This window comes from Mobula birostris, chromosome 19 (assembly GCF_030028105.1).
Source record: "Mobula birostris isolate sMobBir1 chromosome 19, sMobBir1.hap1, whole genome shotgun sequence".
Taxonomy (NCBI): domain Eukaryota; kingdom Metazoa; phylum Chordata; class Chondrichthyes; order Myliobatiformes; family Myliobatidae; genus Mobula; species Mobula birostris.
Genome location: NC_092388.1, coordinates 836,263 through 855,476, shown reverse-complemented (window position 1 = coordinate 855,476; position 19,214 = coordinate 836,263). Strand labels below are relative to the sequence as shown.

General features: G+C 44.6%; 1 protein-coding gene across 1 annotated transcript in view; it reads right to left on the bottom strand.

Annotated features, from left to right (window-relative positions):
* Window positions 1-19,214, bottom strand: part of gpnmb (glycoprotein (transmembrane) nmb) — a gene marked incomplete at its 3' end in the record, with an annotated part of 89,480 nt that overhangs the window by 64,942 nt on the left and 5,324 nt on the right. Inside the window, exon 2 of the mRNA XM_072282985.1 lies at window positions 16,862-16,960. Coding sequence (XP_072139086.1) covers window positions 16,862-16,960 — 99 coding nt within the window. The remainder of the gene's footprint in view (window positions 1-16,861; window positions 16,961-19,214) is intronic.

Below are 19,214 nucleotides of genomic sequence, written 5' to 3'. Positions count from 1 at the left end.
ATCACCCTGCATTGTGAAAACTAACATATTTTGAATAGAGTGGATGTGACTAGTTTCTTGCACAATCTGCAAGGGCACCACGATAGTACAGACATCCCGGGTTCAATTGCTGCCGTGGCCTGTAACGAGTTTGTACTTTCTCCCTGTGAGGATGAGGGTTTGGTCATTGTAAATTGTCCCATGATTAGGCTTGGATTAAATCAAGGGATTGCTGGGCGGCGAGGCTCGGAGGGTCTGTTCTGCCTGTATCCAAGTAAATAAATAAATAAATAAATGTATTAATTTGCATGTTTCTCATTGCAAAATAAACTACAGACCAAGCGTATTCATTCTACGAGTTAAGTCTGATAATTGGTTTATCATGATCATTTGTAAAATTGTCTGTAAAGGTTAAAACATTAAAAACTACTAATTATTATTTGTCCCATTAACAAAGATTTTCAATTTTTTTAAAATTCTGCTTGAGGATGTAATAAAACTAATTCCTATAGATTGATATTTGATCTGGAAAATAGAACAGTAGAGATTAAGCACAGCATAACATTTAGAGCATTAGGATGCCAGGCAGGACAGTGGAATGCTCCTTTTGCAGGATGTGGGAAGGCAGGGCGGCCTCCAGTGTCCCTGAGACTACACCCGCAAGAAGAGCATCCAGCTGCAGCTTCTAACAGACCATGGCATGGAGTTGGAGCTGGAAATGGAAATGGATGAATTGCAGATAATTTGGGAGGCTGATGGGTTGATAGACAGGACATACAGGGAAATAATTACACCCAAGTTGCAGGATGGAGGTAACTCGGTGAGCATTAGGAGGGGGAAAGGTGGTAGGCAGCCGGTGCTGTGGCTGTTCCCCTCAACTACAGTTGTACTGCTTTGGATACTGTTGGGGGGAAGGAACCTAGGAGAAGAAAGCCACAGAGGTCAGGTCCATGGCTCTGAGTCTGGCTCTGTCACTCAGAAAGGACAGGAGAAGAAGAGGCAAGCTGTAGTGATGGGGATTCGTTGGTTAGGGGAATAGAAAGGAGGTTCTGCGGTGCATGGGATTCCAGGATAGTTTGTTACCTCCTGGGTGCCAGGGTCTGGGACATCTCAGATGGAACCCACAGCATTCTAAGTGTGAGGGTGAGCAGCCAGAGGTCGTGGTCCATATCAATACCAATGACATGGGTAGAATTGGGTGACAAGATCCTACAAAGTGAGTTCAGGGAGTTAGTTGTTGAGTTAAAGGACAGGACCTCCAGGAGTGTGATCTCAGGATGCTACCCACGTCACATGCTAGTGAGGCCAGAATTAGGAAGATCATAATACCATAAGATACAGGAGCAGAAGTAGGCCATTCAGCCCATCGAGTCTGCTCCGCCATTCAATCATGGGCTGATCCAATTCTTCCAGTCACCTCCACTTCCCTGCTTTCACCCCATACCCTTTGATGCCCTGGCTAATCAAGAACCTGTCTATCTCTGCCTTAAATACACCCAATGACTTGACCTCCACAGCCGCTTGTAGCAACAAATTCCACAGATTTACCACCCTCTGACTAAAGTAGTTTCTCCGCATATCAGTTCTAAATGGATGTCCTTCAATCTTGAAGTTGTGCCCTCTTGTCCTAGAACCCCCTACCATGGGAAATAACTTTGCCATATCTAATCTGTTCAGGTCTTTTGAAATCCAGAATGTTTCTATGAGATCCCCCCTCGTTCTCCTGAACCCCAGGGAATACAGCCCAAGAGCTGCCAGACGTTCCTCATACAGTAACCTTTTCATTCCTGGAATCATTCTTGTGTATCTTCTTTGAACCCTCTCCAATATAGGTATATCGTTTCTAAAGTAAGGAGCCCAAAACTGCACACAATATTCCAAGTGTGGTCTCATGAGTGCCTTATAGAGCCTCAACATCACATTCCTGCTCTTGTATTCTATACCTCTAGAAATGAATGCTAACATTGCATTCGCCTTCTTCACCACCGACTCAACCTGGAGGTTAACCTTTAGGGTATCCAGCACAAGGACTCCCAAGTCCCTTTGCATCTCTGCATTTTGAATTCTCCATTAATACCATAGTCTGAATCAGGGGTGGCCAACTTTTTACATTCCATGCATCAATTTTTTCACGCACGAGTTCTATATTAACATATTTTTACAAGAATTGAATGGAGGTACAAGAGTTGTATGGCACATCTGAACTCGTGAGTGAAAAAATTGACTCAGAGAATGTAAAAGGTTGGCCTTCCCTGGTCTAAATCATTGACATGCATTGTAAACAGCAGCAGTCCCAACACCGACCCCTGTGGAAGTCCACTGGTAACCAGCAGCCAGCCAGAATAGGATCCCTTTATTCCCACTCTCCGTTTTCTGCCGACCAGCCTATGCTCCACCCATGCTAGTAACTTCCCTGTAATTCCATGGATTCTTATCTTGCTAAACAGCCTCATGTGCTGCACCTTGTCAAAGGCCTTTTGAAAATTCAAGTACACCACATCTACTGCATCTCTTTTGTCTACCCTGCTTGTAATTTCCTCAAAGAATTGCAGTAGGTTCATCAGGCTGATTTTCCTTTCAGGAAACCATGTTGGCTTTGGCCTATCTTCTCATGAGCCTCCAGGTACTTTGTAATCTCATCCCTAACAATTGATTCCAACAACTTCCCAACCACTGATGTCAGGCTAAAAGGTCTAGTTTCCTTTCTGCTGCCTCCCACCCTTCTTAAATACCAGAGTAGCAGTTGCAATTTTCCAGTCATCCGGTACAATGCCAGAATCAGCCATTCTTGAAAGATCATTGTTAATGCCTCCGCAATCTCTCCAGCTACTTCCTTCAGAACCCAAGAGTGCATTCCATCAGGTCCAGGAGATTTATCCACCCTCAGACCATTAAGCTTCCTGAGAAACTTCTCAGTTGTAATTTTCATTGCACAAACTTCACTTCCCTGACACTCTTGAATGTCCGGTATACTGCAGACATCTTCCACTGTGAAGACTGATGCAAAGTACGCATTCAGTTCCTCTGCCATCTCTGCATCTCTCATTACAATATCTCCAGCATCATTTTGTGTTGGTCCTATATCTACCCCTGACTCTTTTACCCTTTATATACTTAAAAAAGCTTTTACTATCTTCTTTGATATTAGTCGCCAGCTTCCTCTCATAATTAATCTTTTCTTTCCTAATGACCCTCTTAGTTTCCTTCTGCAAGTTTTTAAAAGCTCCCCAATCCTCTATCTTCGCACTAGCTCTGGCTTCATTGTATGCTCTCTCTTTTGCTGTTACTTTGGCTCTGACTTCACTTGTCAGCTATGGTAGTGTCCTTCTTCCCTTTGAAAATTTCTTCTTATTTGGAATATATCTATCTTGCACTTCCCTCATTTTTTGCAGAAACTCCAGCCATTGCTGTTCTGCTGTCCTTCCTGTAAATGTCTCTTTCCAGTCAACTTCGGCCAGTTCCCCTCTCACGCCAATGTAATTTCCTTTATTCCACTGAAATACTGACACATTGGATTTTAATTTTTCCCACTCAAATTTCAATGTGAACTCAATCATATTGTGATCACTGTTCCCTCAGGGTTCCTTAACCTTAAGCTCTCTTATCACCTCTGGATCATTGCACAACACCCAATCCAGCACAGCCGATCCCCTAGTTTAACAAGTAGGTACACAGTTGATGTAGAAGGGATGATGTCGGATTTTTGGATCATTGGGCTCTCTTCCAGAAAAGGTAGGATCTGTACAGAAGAGACAGTTTGCATCTTCTGAACTGGAGGGGGACTAATCTCCTAGCAGAAAGGTTTGCTCATACTGCAGGGTGGTGATGGGGTTAAACTAGAGTTGTAGGGGGATGAGAACCAGAACACCAGAACAGACCATGGAGTGGTTGTGGAGACAGATGCTGTTAAGCCCACATACAAAGTCAGGAATTAAAAGTTTGAGCATGCTGGGGCTAAAGTTCTGAGCTGCGTATATCTCAATGTAAGGAGTATTGCAGGAAAGGTGGATGACTTTATGGCATGTGAAACTATGACCATTAGTGAGGCTTGGTTGCAGGGACTGGACTGGCAGCTCAGTGTTCCGGAGCTCTATTGCTTTAGATGTGATTGAAAGGGAAGAATTAAAGGAGGAGGTGTGGCATTACCAGTCAGGGAAAATGTCACAGCAATGCTTAGTCAAGACAGACTGGTGAGCTCATCTAATGAGGTTTTATGGGTAGAACTAAGGATTCAGAAAGACATGACTGCAGTAATGTGCTTATATTCCAGACAACCCAACAGCAGGATATAGAGGAGCAAATTTGTGGAGGGACTGCAAGAAACAAAAGGTTGTGATAGTAGGTGAACTTAACTTTCTACGTATTAACTGGAACTCCCATACTGTAAAAGGGCTGGATGGAAAATAAGTTGTCAGATGTGTTGAGGAAAGTTTCCTTAATCAGTACATAGAAGTCCCATCTAGAGAGAGGGTGATACTAGATCTCCTACTACGGAATGAGAGCGGGCAGGTGACACAAGTTTGTGCAGGGGAACACTTTGCATCTATTGATCATAATGCCATTAGTTTCAAGGTAATTATGGAAAAGGATAGGTCTAATCCTTGGGTTGACATTCTAAATTGGAGAAAGGCCAATTTTGAGGGTGTCAAAAAGGATCTGGCAAGTGTGGATTGGGACAAGCAACACAAATCAAAGTTGCTGGTGAATGCAGCAGGCCAGGCAGCATCTCTAGGAAGAGGTACAGTCGACGTTTCAGGCCGAGACCCTTCGTCAGGACTAACTGAAGGAAGAGTTAGTAAGAGATTTGAAAGTGGGAGGGGGAGGGGGAGATCCAAAATGATAGGAGAAGACAGGAGGGGGAGGGATGGAGCCAAGAGCTGGACAGTTGATTGGCAAAAGGGATATGAGAGGATCATGGGACAGGAGGTCCAGGGAGAAAGACAAGGGGGGGGGGGGAACCAGAGGATGGACAAGGGGTATAGTCAGAGGGACAGAGGGAGAAAAAGGAGAGTGAGAGAAAGAATGTGTGTATAAAAATAAATAACAGATGGGGTACGAGGGGGAAGTGGGGCATTAGCAGAAGTTAGAGAAGTCAATGTTCATGCCATCAGGTTGGAGGCTATCCAGACGGAATATAAGGTGTTGTTCCTCCAACCTGAGTGTGGCTTCATCCTTACAGTAGAGGAGGCCGTGGATAGACATGTCAGAATGGGAATGGGATGTGGAATTAAAATGTGTGGCCACTGGGAGATCCTGCTTTCTCTGGCGGACAGAGCGTAGGTGTTCAGCAAAGCGGTCTCCCAGTCTGCGTCGGGTCTCGCCAATATATAGAAGGCCACATCGGGAGCACCCGACACCCCAGCGGACTCACAGGTGAAGTGTCGCCTCACCTGGAAGGATTGTCTGGGGCCCTGAATGGTGGTGAGGGAGGAAGTGTAGGGGCATGTGTAGCACTTGTTCCGCTTACAAGGATAAGTGCCAGGAGGGAGATCAGTGGGGAGGGATGGGGGAGACGAATGGACAAGGGAGTTGCGTAGGGAGCGATCCCTGCGGAAAGTGGGGGGGGGGGAGGGAAAGATGTGCTTAGTGGTGGGATCCCGTTGTAGGTGGCGGAAGTTACAGAGAATAATATGTTGGACCCGGAGGCTGGTGGGGTGGTAGGTGAGGACCAGGGGAACACTATTCCTAGTGGGGTGTTGGGAGGATGGAGTGAGAGCAGATGTACGTGAAATGGGGGAGATGCGTTTAAGAGCAGAGTTGATGGTGGAGGAAGGGAAGCCCCTATCTTTAAAAAAGGAAGACATCTCCCTCGTCCTGGAATAAAAAGCCTCATCCTGAGAGCAGATGCGGCGGAGACGGAGGAATTGTGAGAAGGGGATGGCGTTTTTGCAAGAGACAGGGTGAGAAGAGGAATAGTCCAGATAGCTGTGAGAGTCAGTAGGCTTATAGTAGACATCAGTAGATAAGCTGTCTCCAGAGACAGAGACAGAAAGACCTAGAAAGGGGAGGGAGGTGTCGGAAATGGACCAGGTAAACTTGAGGGCAGGGTGAAAGTTGGAGGCAAAGTTAATAAAGTCAACGAGCTCTGCATGTGTTCAGGAAGCAGCGCCAATGCAGTCGTCGATGTAGCGAAGGAAAAGTGGGGGACAGACAGCAGAATAGAAAGAAAGGGGCTTCCCTTCCTCCACCATCAACTCTGCTCTTAAACGCATCTCCCCCATTTCACGTACATCTGCTCTCACTCCATCCTCCCGCCACCCCACCGGGAATAGGGTTCCCCTTGTCCTCACCTACCACTGCACCAGCCTCCGGGTCCAACATATTATTCTCCGTAACTTCCGCCACCTCCAACGGGATCCCATCACTAAGCACATCTTTTCCTCCCCCCCCCCTGCATTCCACAGGGATCACTCCCTACGCAACTCCCTTGTCCATTCGTCACCCCCATCCCTCCCCATTGATCTCCCTCCTGGCACTTATCCATGTAAGCAGAACAAGTGCTACACATTCCCTTACACTTCCTCCCTTACCACCATTCAGGGCCCCAAACAGTCCTTCCAGGTGAGGCAACACTTCACCTGTGAGTCGACTGGGGTGATATACTGCGTCCGGTGCTCCCGATGTGGCCTTTTATATATTGGCGAGACCCGATGCAGACTGGGAGACCGCTTTGCTGAACACCTACACTCTGTCCGCCAGAGAAAGCAGGATCTCCCAGTGGCCACACATTTTAATTCCACATCCCATTCCCATTCTGACATGTCTATCCACGGCCTCCTCTACTGTAGAGCTGAGGCCACACTCAGGTTGGAGGAACAACACCTTATATTCCGTCTGGGTAGCCTCCAACCTGATGGCATGAACGTCGACTTCTCTAGCTTCCGCTAGGGCCCCACCTCCTCCTCATACCCCATCTGTTACTCATTTTTATGCACACATTCTTTCTCTCGCTCTCCTTTTTCTCCCTCTGTCCCTCTGAATATGCCTCTTGCCCATCCTCTGGGTCCCCCCCCTTGTCTTTCTTCCCAGACCTCCTGTCCCATGATCCTCTCGTATCCCCTTTTGCCTGTCACCTGTCCAGCTCTTGGCTCCATCCCTGCCCCTCCTGTCTTCTCCTATCATTTTGGGTCTCCCCCTCCCCCTCCAACTTTCAAATCCCTTACTCACTCTTCCTTCAGTTAGTCCTGACGAAGGGTCTCGGCCTGAAACGTCGACTGTACCTCTTCCTACAGATGCTGCTTGGCCTGCTGTGCTCACCAGCAACTTTGATGTGTGTTGCTTGAATTTCCAGCATCTGCAGAATTCCTGTTGTATAAGTTTGGAACATAGATTGTTCCACAAAGCCAACAAAATGGCAGGCTTAGCTAGGACCCATACGGGTGCCCATAGCTACACCTTTAGTTTGGAGGAAGTGGGTGGAGCCAAAGGAGAAATTATTAAGAGTAAGGACTAATTCCGCTAGACGGAGCAGAGTGGTGGTAGAGGGGAACTGATTAGGTCTGGAATCCAAAAAGAAGCAGAAAGCTTTGAGACCTTCCTGATGGGGGATGGAAGTATATAGGGACTGGACATCCATGGTGAAAGTAAAGCGGTGGGGGCCAGGGAACTTAAAATCATCGAAAAGTTTAAGAGCGTGAGAAGTGTAGGTGAATTTCCAGCATCTACAGAATTCCTGTTGTTTGTGGATTGGGACAAGTTGTTTTCTGGCAAAGGTGTACTTGGCAAGTGGGAGGCCTTCAAAAGTGACATTTTGAAAGTACAGGGTTTGTATGTTCCTATCAGAATAAAAGACAAGGATAACAGGGTTATGGAACCATGGTTTTTGAGAGATAGTGAGGCCTTGGTTAAGAAAAAGAAGGAGGTGCATCGCAGATATTGGCAGGCAGGAACAAATGACATTCTTGAGGAATATATGAAATGCAAGAAAATACGTAACAAGTAAATCAAGAGGGCTAAAAGAAGGTGTGAGGTTGCAAGGTGAAGGCGAATCCATAGGGCTTCTACAGAGTATTAAAAGCAAAACGATAGCAAGGGACAAAATTGGACCTCATGAGCATCATAGTAGTAATTTACATATGGAGCAAAAGAGATGGGAGAGATCTTAACTTTTTGCATCTGTATTTACTTGAGAGATGGACACAGAGTCCATAGATGTGAGGCAATGCAACAGTGAGTTCATGGACACTATTCAGTTTATAGGGGAGGAGGTGTTTACTGTCTTAAGGCAAATTAGGCTGGATAAGTCCCCAGGGCTTGGCAATGTGCTCCCTCAGATCCTGCGGAAGGCAAGTGCAGAAATCGTTGGGGTCCTAACCAAGATATTCAAAATATCCTTAGTTACACATGGGGTACCAGCGGATTGGAATAAGCCAGGAAATTATAGGCCAGTGAACCTGACGTCAACGATGGGTAAGTTATTGGAAGGTATTCTGAGGGACCAGATATATAAGTATTCGGATAGACAGGAGCTGATTGTGGATAAACAACATGGCTTTGTGCATAGTAAGTCATGTCTAATCAGTCTCATAGTTTTTCCAAGGAAGGTACCAGGAAAGTTGATGAAGGCATTGGATGTAGTCTACATGAACTTTAACAAAGCCTTTGACAAAGTTCTGTGTGGGACATTAGTCAGTCACTTGGCATTCAAGATGAGGTGGTAAATTGGATTAGACATTGGCTTTGCTTCAGAAGCCACAGTGTGGTACTAGGTGGTTGCCTTTCTGACTGGAGACCTGTAACTAGGGGTGTGCCACAAAGATCGGTGCTGGGTCCATTTTTGTTTGTCATCTATATCAGCAAATTTGCAGATGACACCAAGATTAGGTGTGTAATTAACAGTGATGAAGACTTTCAAAGCTTGCAGCAGGGTGTGTACCAGCTGGGAAATTGGGCTTAAAAATGGCAGGTGGAATTTAATGCAGACAAATGTGAGGTGTTGTACTTTGGCAGGACAAGGCACAGTAGGTCTTACACAGTGAGAACTAGGGTACCGAGGGGTGTGGTAGAACAGAGGGATCTGGGTATTCAGATCCATAATTCCTTTAATGTGGCATCACAAGTAGATTGGGTGGTGAAGAAGGCATTTGGTACATTGGCCTTCATAAGTCAATGCATTGAGTACAGGAGTTGGGAGGTTATTTTGAAATTATATAAGACGTTGGTGAGGCCTAATTTGGAGAAATGTGTGCAGTTTTGGTATAGACAGGTGAGCCTGACATCAGTAGTCGGAACTTATTGGAAGGTATGCTAAGGGACTGGATACAAGACCATAAGATTATAAAACATAGGAGCAGAATGAGGCCACTCGGCCCATCATCTGCTCTGCCATTCCATCATGGCTGAGCCTGGATTCCACTCAACTCCACACACCTGCCTTCTTGACATATCCTTTTATGCACTGGCCAATCAGGAAACGATCAACTTCCACCTTAAATATACCCACGGACTTGGCCTCCACCGCAGTCTGTGGCAGAGCATTCCACAGATTTATTACTCTCTGGCTAAAAATATTCCTCCTTAACTCTGTTCTAAAAGGTCGCCCCTCAATTTTGAGGCTGTGCCCTCTAATTCTGGATACCCCCACCATAGGAACCATCCTCTCCACATCCACCCTATCTAGTCCTTTCAATATTCGGTATGTTTCAATCCTTGCATTCTTCCCATCTGCTAAATGCTCCTCATATGTTAACCCCTTCATTTCCAGTATCATCCTCGTGAATCTCCTCTGGACTCTCTCCAATGACAACACATCCTTTCTGAGATATTGGGCGCAAAACTGTTGACAATACTCCAAGTGCAGCCTGACTAGCGTCTTATAAATACTCAACATTATCTCCTTGCTTTTATATTCTATTCCCCTTAAAAGAAATGTCAACTTTGCTTTTGCCTTCTTTACCACAGACTCAACCTGTAAATTAACTTTCTGGGCGTCTTGCACAAGGACTTCTAAGTCTCTCTGCACCTCTGATGTTTGGACATTCTCCCCGTTTAGCTAATAGTCTGCACTATTGTTCCTTTTACCAAAATGCATGATCATACATTTCCCAGCACTGTATTCCATCTGCCACTTCTTTGCCCATTCTTCCAATTTGTGTACGTCTTGCCACAATTGCGTTGCTTCCTCAGCACTACCTACTCCTCCACCTATCTTAGTATCATCTGCAAACTTTGCCACAAAGCCATCAATTCCATTATCTAAACCACTGACAAACAATACTGACCCCTGAGGAACACTACTAGTCACTGGCAGCCAACCAGAAAAGGCCCCTTTTATTCCCACTTGCTGCTTTCAGTCTGTCAGCCATTCCTGTGTCTATGCCAATATCTTTCCTGTAATGCCATATGATTTTATCTTGTTAAGTAGCCTCATGTGGCACCTTATCAAACACTTTCTGGAAATCCAAGTAAATGACATCCACTGCCACTCCTTTGTCCACGCTGCTTGTTACTTCCTCGAAGAACTGAATTGTCAGGCAAAAGTTCCCTTTACAGAAACCATGCTGACTTTGACTTATTTTATCATTAGTCTCCAAGTACCTCGAAACCTCATCCTTAATAATAGACTCTAACTCTTTTCCCAACCACTGAGGTTAAGCTAACTGGCCTTCTTTTGCCTTCCTCCCTTCTTAAAGAGTGGAGTGACATTTGCAATCTTCCAGTCCTCCAGAACTATCCCAGAATGAAGTGATTCTTGAAAGATCATGACCAATGCATCTGTTATCTCTTCAGCAACCTCTCTCAGGACTCTGGGATGTAGTCCATCTGGCCCAGGTGACTTATCCACCCTAAGACCTTTCAGTTTGCCCAGCACTTTTCCTTTGCAATAGCAATGGCATTCACTCCTGCTCTCTAACACTCATGAACGTCTGGCACACTGCTAGTGTCTTCCACAGTGAAAACTGCTGAAAAGTACACATTAAGATCATCTACCATTTCTTTGTCCCCATTACTACTTCACCATTTTCCAGTGGTCCAATACCAACTATCGCCTACCTTTTCATATAACTGAAAAAACTTTTAATGTCCTGCTTTACATTATTAGCTAGTCTGCCTTTATATTTCATTGTTTCCCTTCTTATAGCTTTTTAGTTGCCTTTAGTTGGATTTTAAAAGCTTTCCAATCATCCAACCTCCCACTCACTTTTGCTACCTCATATGCTCTTTCCTTGGCTTTTATGCAGTCCTTAACTTCCTTCGTCGCTCACGTTTGCCTACCCCTGCCATTAGAGAACTTCTTCATAAGAACATAAGAAATAGGAGCAGGAGTAGGCCATCCGGCCCATCGAGCCTGCCCCACCATTCAATAAGATCATGCCTGATCTGTCTGTAAACTCAGCTCCATCTACCTGCCTTTTCCCCATAACCCTTAATTCCCCTACTATGTAAAAACCTATCTAACTGTTTCTTAAATATATTTAGTGAAGAAGCCTCAACCATTTCCCTGGGCAGAGAATTCCACAGATTCAACACTCTCTGGGAAAAAAAACAGTTTTTCCTCATCTCCGTCCTGAATCTTCTCCCCTGAATCTTGAGGCAATGTCCCCTAGTTCTAGTCTCACCTACCAATGGAAACAACTTTCCTACTTCTATCTTATCTATCCCTTTCAAAATTTTGTATGTTTCTATAAGGTCCCCTCTCATTCTTCTGAACTCCAGAGAGTACAGTCCCAGAAGACTAAATCTCTCCTCATAGTTTAACCCCTTCATCCCTGGAATCAACCTGCTGAACCTCCTCTGCACTGCCTCCAAAGCCAGTATATCCTTCCTCAAGTATTCTTCCTTTGTGGGATACATTTATCCTGTGCCTTGTGAACTATTCACAGAAACTTCAGCCATCTCTCCTCTGCCATTATCTTCACCAGTATCCTCCACCAAGCCACCTGGGCAAGCTTCTCTCTCATGCCTCTGTAATTCCCTTTTGTTGTAACGAATGAGATGAACCCAAGTGCAGGACACAGGCACGGAGATTTAGTTAGGATGCAGATATGAACGGCAAACAGAAGGGAGAGCAGGAAGGCAGGAGACAGGCAGAATTTTCTTGACACGGAGTGTAGCGGCAGACAAAACTCTTCTTAGCATGAAGAGACGGAGTTACGCAGGCAAACCTCAGTGCTGAAGTAAAATTTTAGAAGACTTATCTTGATGCGGAGAGGCTGGGTTTCACAAGTAGACCTCGGAACTGGAGTAGAACTTCAGATAAGAACTTAGAAAACTGATCTTGACATGAAGAGACTTTAGTGTAGACAGAGGGTCAAAACAAAGAGAAAAAACTGAAGAGATTCAGAGGTATTTCTCGGTACTGGAGCAAAACTTAGAACACACAGTCCTAAGCGGCTGGGAGGCAGAGTTTGAGGGTCATCACTACATTGTGGGCCGAAGGGCCTGTACTGTGCTGTACTATTCTATGTTCTATGAAACGTTAATTACCACACAGGCAAAACCAATGATCTGGCAACTAGTGGCTGTAAAGCTGGGGTTCTTATGCTGCAGGTCTTGATGGAAACCAGGTGTGTCGTCATCAAAGAGAATTAGGAGCAAATGGGGAATTAACGGTCAGAACCATGGCACAAGCAAAGGGAACTAGGAGAAAATAGGGAATTAACGGTTGGGACCATGACACCTTTATTCCATTGCGATACTGATACATGCTTCTCCCTCTCAAATTGCAGTAAGAATTCAATCATGTTATGATCACTGCCTCCTTTACATTCCTTTACATTAATCTCCTTAATAAGATCTGGGTTATTAAAAAACACCCAGTCTTTCCCAGAGTCTTTCCAAGTCTCTCCAAGATAGCCTTTCCACTAGCAGGCTCAAGCACAAGCTGCTCTAAAAAGCCATCTCGTAGGCATTCAACAAATTCCCTCTGTTGCAATCCAACACCAACCTGATTTTTCCAATCCCCTTGCATATTGAAGTTCCCCATTACATTTGTTTCATTACTCTTATTTCATGCCTTTTCCAGCTCCCTTTGCAATCTCAACCCCATATCTTGGCTACTATTTGGAGGCCTATATATGACTTCCATAATGGTTTTTTCACCCTTGCAATTTCTTAATTTCACCCACAAAGGCTCAACATTCTCTGACCCTATGTCACTTATTTTTAAAGATGTAATTCTATCTCTTACCAACAGAGTCACACCACCGCCTATGCCTTTCTGCCTGTCTTTTCGATACAAAGTCTATTCTTTGATGTTAAGCTCCCAAGTAGGGTCTTCTTTCAGCCACAATTCAGTGATGCCCACAACGTCATACCGACCAATCTCTGATTGCGCCATGAGTTCGTCCATCTTTTTTTGAATGCTACGTGCATTTAAATACAGCAGCTTTGGTCCTGCATTCATCCACCTTTTGAATTTTGCCTCTGTCGTACCTGGAGTACTGCGTGCAGTTCTGGTCTCCTTACTTGAAGAAGAATATACTGGCTTTGGAAACAGTGCAGAGCAGGTTCACCAGCTTGACTCCAGAGATGAGGGGGTTAGACTATGAGGAGAGATTGAGTCGCCTGGGACTGTACTCGCTGGAACTCAGAAGAATGAGAGGAGATCTTATATTAAATTATGAAAGGGATAGATAAGGTAGAGGCAGGAAATTTGCTTCCACTGGTAGCTGAGTGTAGAACATAGCCGTGAGATTCAAGGTAGTAGATTTAGGGCGGAAATAAGAAGGAACTGCTTTTCCCAGAGAGTGGTGAATCTGTGGAATTCTGTGCCCATTGAAGTAGTGGAGACTACCTCAATAAATATACTTAAGAAAAGGTTGGATAGATTTTTGCATAGTAAGGGAATTAAGGGTTTTGGGGAAAAGGCAGGTAGGTGGAGATGAGTCCATGGACAGATCAGCCATGATCTTATTGAATGGCGGAGCGGGCTCGATGGGCCAGATGGCTGACTCCTGCTCCTATTCCTTATGTTCTTATGTCGTCAATACCAGTACCACAACTTCTGGCTGCTCTCCCTCGCTTTTCAGGAAATTGTGGACATGTCCAGAAACATCTCGGACCTCGGCACCTGGGAGGCAAACGACCATCCATGTTTCCTTCTTGCATCTGCAGAATCGCCTATCTAACCCCTGACTATAGAGACCCTTATCACTGCTGCCATCCCCTTCAGTTCCCTACCCTTCCGAGCCACCAGGCCAGACTCAGTGCCAGAGACACGGCCGCTGTTTCTTCCCCCAGGTAGGTTCCCCCAACAGTATTCAAAATGGAGTACTTATTGTTGAGGTGGATTGCTGCAGGGATATTTGGATAGACAGGGACTGATTGGGGATCATCAACATGGCTTTGTGGATGGTAAGTCATGTCTAACCAATATTATGGAGTTTTTCAAGGAATGTACTAGGAAGGCTGATGAAGGCAAGTTAATGTTGTCTTCAAGGACTTCACCAAGGCTAAAGTCCATGTAGGCAACTTACCTACAGGAAAAATGTAAATAAGATTGTAAGAGTGGCAAGAAAATTTATAAGGATGTTACCAGGACTTGAGGACCTAGGTTAAAGGGAAAGGTTGAATAGAATTTCCTTTGCTAGAACGTAAAAGATTGAGGGGAAATTTGATAGAGGTATAGAAAATTATGAGAGGTATAGGTATAGGTTGAGTACATGCAAGCAGGCTTACAACTAGAGGTCTTAGGGTAAGAGTGAAAGGTGAAACATTTAAGGGGAACATGAGGGGATCTTCTTCACTCAGAGGATGGTGCGAGTGTGGAATGAGCCGCCAGCGCAGGTGGTGGATGCAGATTCAATTTCATTATTTAAGAGAAATTTGGATGGGTGCATGGATGGGAGAGGTAAGGAGGACTATGTTCTGGGTGCAGGTCAATGGAACTAAGCAGTTTTGGCGTAAACTCGATGGGGCTGTTTCTGTGCTGTAGCATCCTATGTGAAGAGCAAGAGGATGAGCCGTGTGAGAATAGGACCAGTCAGGTGCCAAAGTGGAAACTTCTGCATGGAGTCAGAGGAGATAGTATTGGTGCCTAATGAATACTTTGTTTCAGTATTCACCAAGGAAAGTGACCTTGCCAGCTGTGGGGATGACTTATAGCAGATTGAAATACTTGAGGATATAGACTTTAAGAAGGAGGATGTGCTGGAGCTTTGAAAAGCATTAAGTTATATAAGTCACCAGGACCGGACGAGATATACTCCAGGCTACTGAGGGAAGCAGGGTGGAGATTGCTGAGCCTCTGGCGATGATCTTTGCATCATCAATAGAGGCAGGAAAAGTACCAGAGGATTGGAGGGTTGGAGGGCAGGTCATGCCTTACGAGCCTGATTGAATTCTTTGAGAATGTAACAAAACACGTTGATGAAGGTAGAGCAGCGGATGTAGTGTATATGGATTTCAGTAAGGCATTTGATAAAGTTTCCTATGTGAGGCTCATTCAGAAAGTAAGGAGGCATGGGATCTAAGGAGACCTTGCTTTATGGATCCAGAATTGGCTTGCCCACAGAAGGCAAAGAGTGGTTGTAGATGGATCATATTCTGCATGAAGGTCGGTGACCAGTGGTGTCCTGCAGGGATCTGTTCAGGGACTCCTCCTCTTTGTGATTTTTATAAAAGACCTGGATGAGGAAGTAGAAGGGTGGGTTAGTAAGTTTGCTGATGACACAAATGTTGAGGGTGTTGTGGATAGTCTGGATGGTTGTCAGAGGTCACAGCGGGACATCGATAGGATGCAAAAGTGGCAGATGGAGTTCAACCCAGATAAATATGAAGTGATTCATTTTGGTAGGTCAAATTTGAAGACAGGATATAGTATTAATGGTAAGACTCTTGGCAGTGTGGAGGATCAGAGAGATCTTGGAGTCTGTGTCCTTAGGACACTCAAAGCTGCTGGGCAGGTTGACAGTGTTGCTAAGAAGGTGTATGGTGTGTTGGCCTTCATCAACCATGGGATTGAGTTCAAGAGCCGTGAGTTAATGTTACAGCTAAATAAGACCTTGGTCAGACCCCACTTGGAGTATTGTGTTCAGTTCTGGTCACCTCACTACAGGAAGGATGTGGATACCATAGAAAGAGTGCAGAGGAGATTTACAAGGATGTTACCTGGATTGGGAAGCATGCCTTATGAAAATAGATTGAGTGAACTTGGCCTTTTCTCCTTGGAACGACGGAGGATGAGAGGTGACCTGATAGAGGTGTATAAGATGATGAGAGGCATTGATCATGTGGATAGTCAGAGGCTTTTTCCCAGGGCTGAAATGACTAACACAAGGGAGTATAGTTTTAGGGTGCTTGGAAGAAGGTACAAGGGGGATATCAGAGGTAAATTTTTCACACAGAGAGTGGTGAGCACATGGAATGCACTGCCAATGATGGTGGTGGAAGTGATACAATAGGGTCTTCTAAAAGACTCTTATATAGGTACATGCAGTAGGGAAATTCTAGGCAGGTTCTAGTGTAGGTTACATGGTCTGTAATGTGCTGTAGATTTCTATGTTCTATGTTCTCTGACTCTATGGCTGAAAGATTTGTCAAAAACTTCAAAATGCAGCATGAGTCACTCCAATGCTCATTTTCACAGAGGCACCCGTTTCTATCACCACTTATCACAAGCTGTGGATATTCTTCATGAATGCAGGGAATCACAGGTGGAAGGTATTACTGTGTTGTTTTGTTCATCGTCGTGGCTATCCCTCAAGGTCGAGGATGATGGTCTTCGTTCCGTGCAGAGTGCAGACGCCTGTGTGTGTATTTGTTTAACGTGTACTTGATGTTGCACTCCAAGAAGCACACAATACTTCACAAATCAACCAACTGATTCCAATGGCATGGAAACCACGACGATTGGAAACGTTGTTTTGTTAGACTGCATGTGAAAGAGTCACGAACAGACCTGACAGAAGGTTGGATAGAAATGACCAGGAGACACACTTACCTTTCCAGCAACTTTTCCACTGGATGTCATTCTTCTTCCAGTAGGGGTAGACTTGCTCATTCCAGACATTCTTGTCAGAGAGCCATCCAGCCAGATGGCCTGGATGTAATGAGGATGATAATTTAGTTGGATGATAATGAGCGAAAACATCTCGAAAACCTAAGATCATGGAACACTATTAGTCAATGTGGAGGAAAGCTTATTTCACCAGTTGAAAGCTAAACAATGCTCCTAAACAATCAACTGGAAATTGTAAAGTTTGTGTAAGACAGATATGATTAGAGATTTAAGTTGTTTCATATAGTGCTGGTGTCTTTGACCATGCTGGTTGCTCTATCAAGCCAGTGGGAAAGGTTGACAAAGTTCGTGGGGGGGTGGTGGTTGGTTTCTGTGATGAACTGAGCTGTGTCCACAACTCTCTGCCGTCCACATGGACTTCAGTAAGAATTCAACAGGATACCTCATGGTGGCTGATCCGGAATAATAAGGACATGGGAGTCTGGCCATAGAAGAGAGAGGATTGTGATAGAGGGATGCTATTTGAACTGGAGGTCTGTGACCAATGGTGTTCCTTAAGGATCGAGTCTGAAACCTCTTTGTTTCTGACATATAGTATGTTAATGATCTGGACAAAAATGCAGAGGTCTGATTAGTAAGTTTGCAGTCAAGACAAAAATTGGTGTTTAGTGGATAGTGAGCAAGGTTTTCAAAGATCCAAAGTTCAAAGTAAATTTATTATCAAAGTACATATACGTCACCATATATAAACCTGAGATTCCTTTTCTTGTGACATATTCAGTAAATCCAAGAAACCATAGAAACCATAGAAACTACAGCACAGAAACAGGCCTTTTGGCTCTTCTTGGCTGTGCCAAACCATTTTCTGCCTAGTCCCACTGACCTGCACACGGACCATATCCCTCCATACACTTCCCATCCATGTATCTGTCCAATTTATTCTTAAATGTTAAAAAGAACCCACATTTACCACCTCGTCTGGCAGCTCATTCCATACTCCCACCACTCTCTGTGTGAAGAAGCCCCCTCTAAGGTTCCCTTTAAACTTTTCCCCCCTCACCCTTAACCCATGTCCTCTGGTTTTTTTCTCCCCTTGCCTCAGTGGAAAAAGCCTGTTTGCATTTACTCTATCTATACCCATCATAATTTTATATACCTCTATCAAATCTCCCCTCATTCTTCTACGCTCCAGGGAATAAAGTCCTAACCTATTCAACCTTTCTCTGTAACTGAGTTTCTCAAGTCCTGGCAACATCCTTGTAAACCTTCTCTGCACTCTTTCAACCTTATTTATATCCTTCCTGTAATTTGGTGACCAAAACTGAACACAATACTCCAGATTCGGCCTCACCAATGCCTTATACAACCTCATCATAACATTCCAGCTCTTATACTCAATACTTTGATTAATAAAGGCCAATGTACCAAAAGCTCTCTTTACGACCCTATCTACCTGTGACGACACTTTTAGGGAATTTTGTATCTGTATTCCCAGATCCCTCTGTTCCACTGCACTCCTCAGTGCCTTACCATTAACCCTGTATGTTCTACCTTGGTTTGTCCTTCCAACGTGCAATACTTCACACTTGTCAGTATTAAACTCCATCTGCCATTTTTCAGCCCATTTTTCCAGCTGGTCCAAGTCCCTCTGCAGGCTCTGAAAACCTTCCTCACTGTCTACTACACCTCCACTCTTTGTATCATCAGCAAACTTGCTGATCCAATTTACCACATTATCATCCAGATCATTGATATAGATGACAAATAACAATGGACCCAGCACTGACCCCTGTGGCAAACCACTAGTCACAGGCCTCCACTCAGAGAAGCAATTCTCTACCACCACTCTTTGGCTTCTTCCATCGAGCCAATGTCTAATCCAATTTACCACCTCTCCATGTATACCTAGCGACTGAATTTTCCTAACTAACCTCCCATGCGGGACCTTGTCAAAGGCCTTACTGAAATCCATGTAGACAATATCTACTGCCTTCCCTTCATCCACTTTCCTGGTAACCTCCTCGAAAAACTCCACTAGATTGGTCAAACATGACCTACCACGCACAAAGCCATGTTGACTCTCCCTAATAAGCCCCTGTCTATCCAAATGCTTGTAGATTCTGTCTCTTCGTACTCCCTCCAATAACTTACCTACTACTGATGTTAAACTCACCGGCCTATAATTTCCCAGATTACTTTTCAATCCTTTTTTAAACAACGGAACAACATGAGCCACTCTCCAATCCTCCGGCACCTCACCTGTAGACAGCGACATTTTAAATATTTCTGCCAGGGCCCCTGCAATTTCAACACTAGTCTCCTTCAAGGTCCGAGG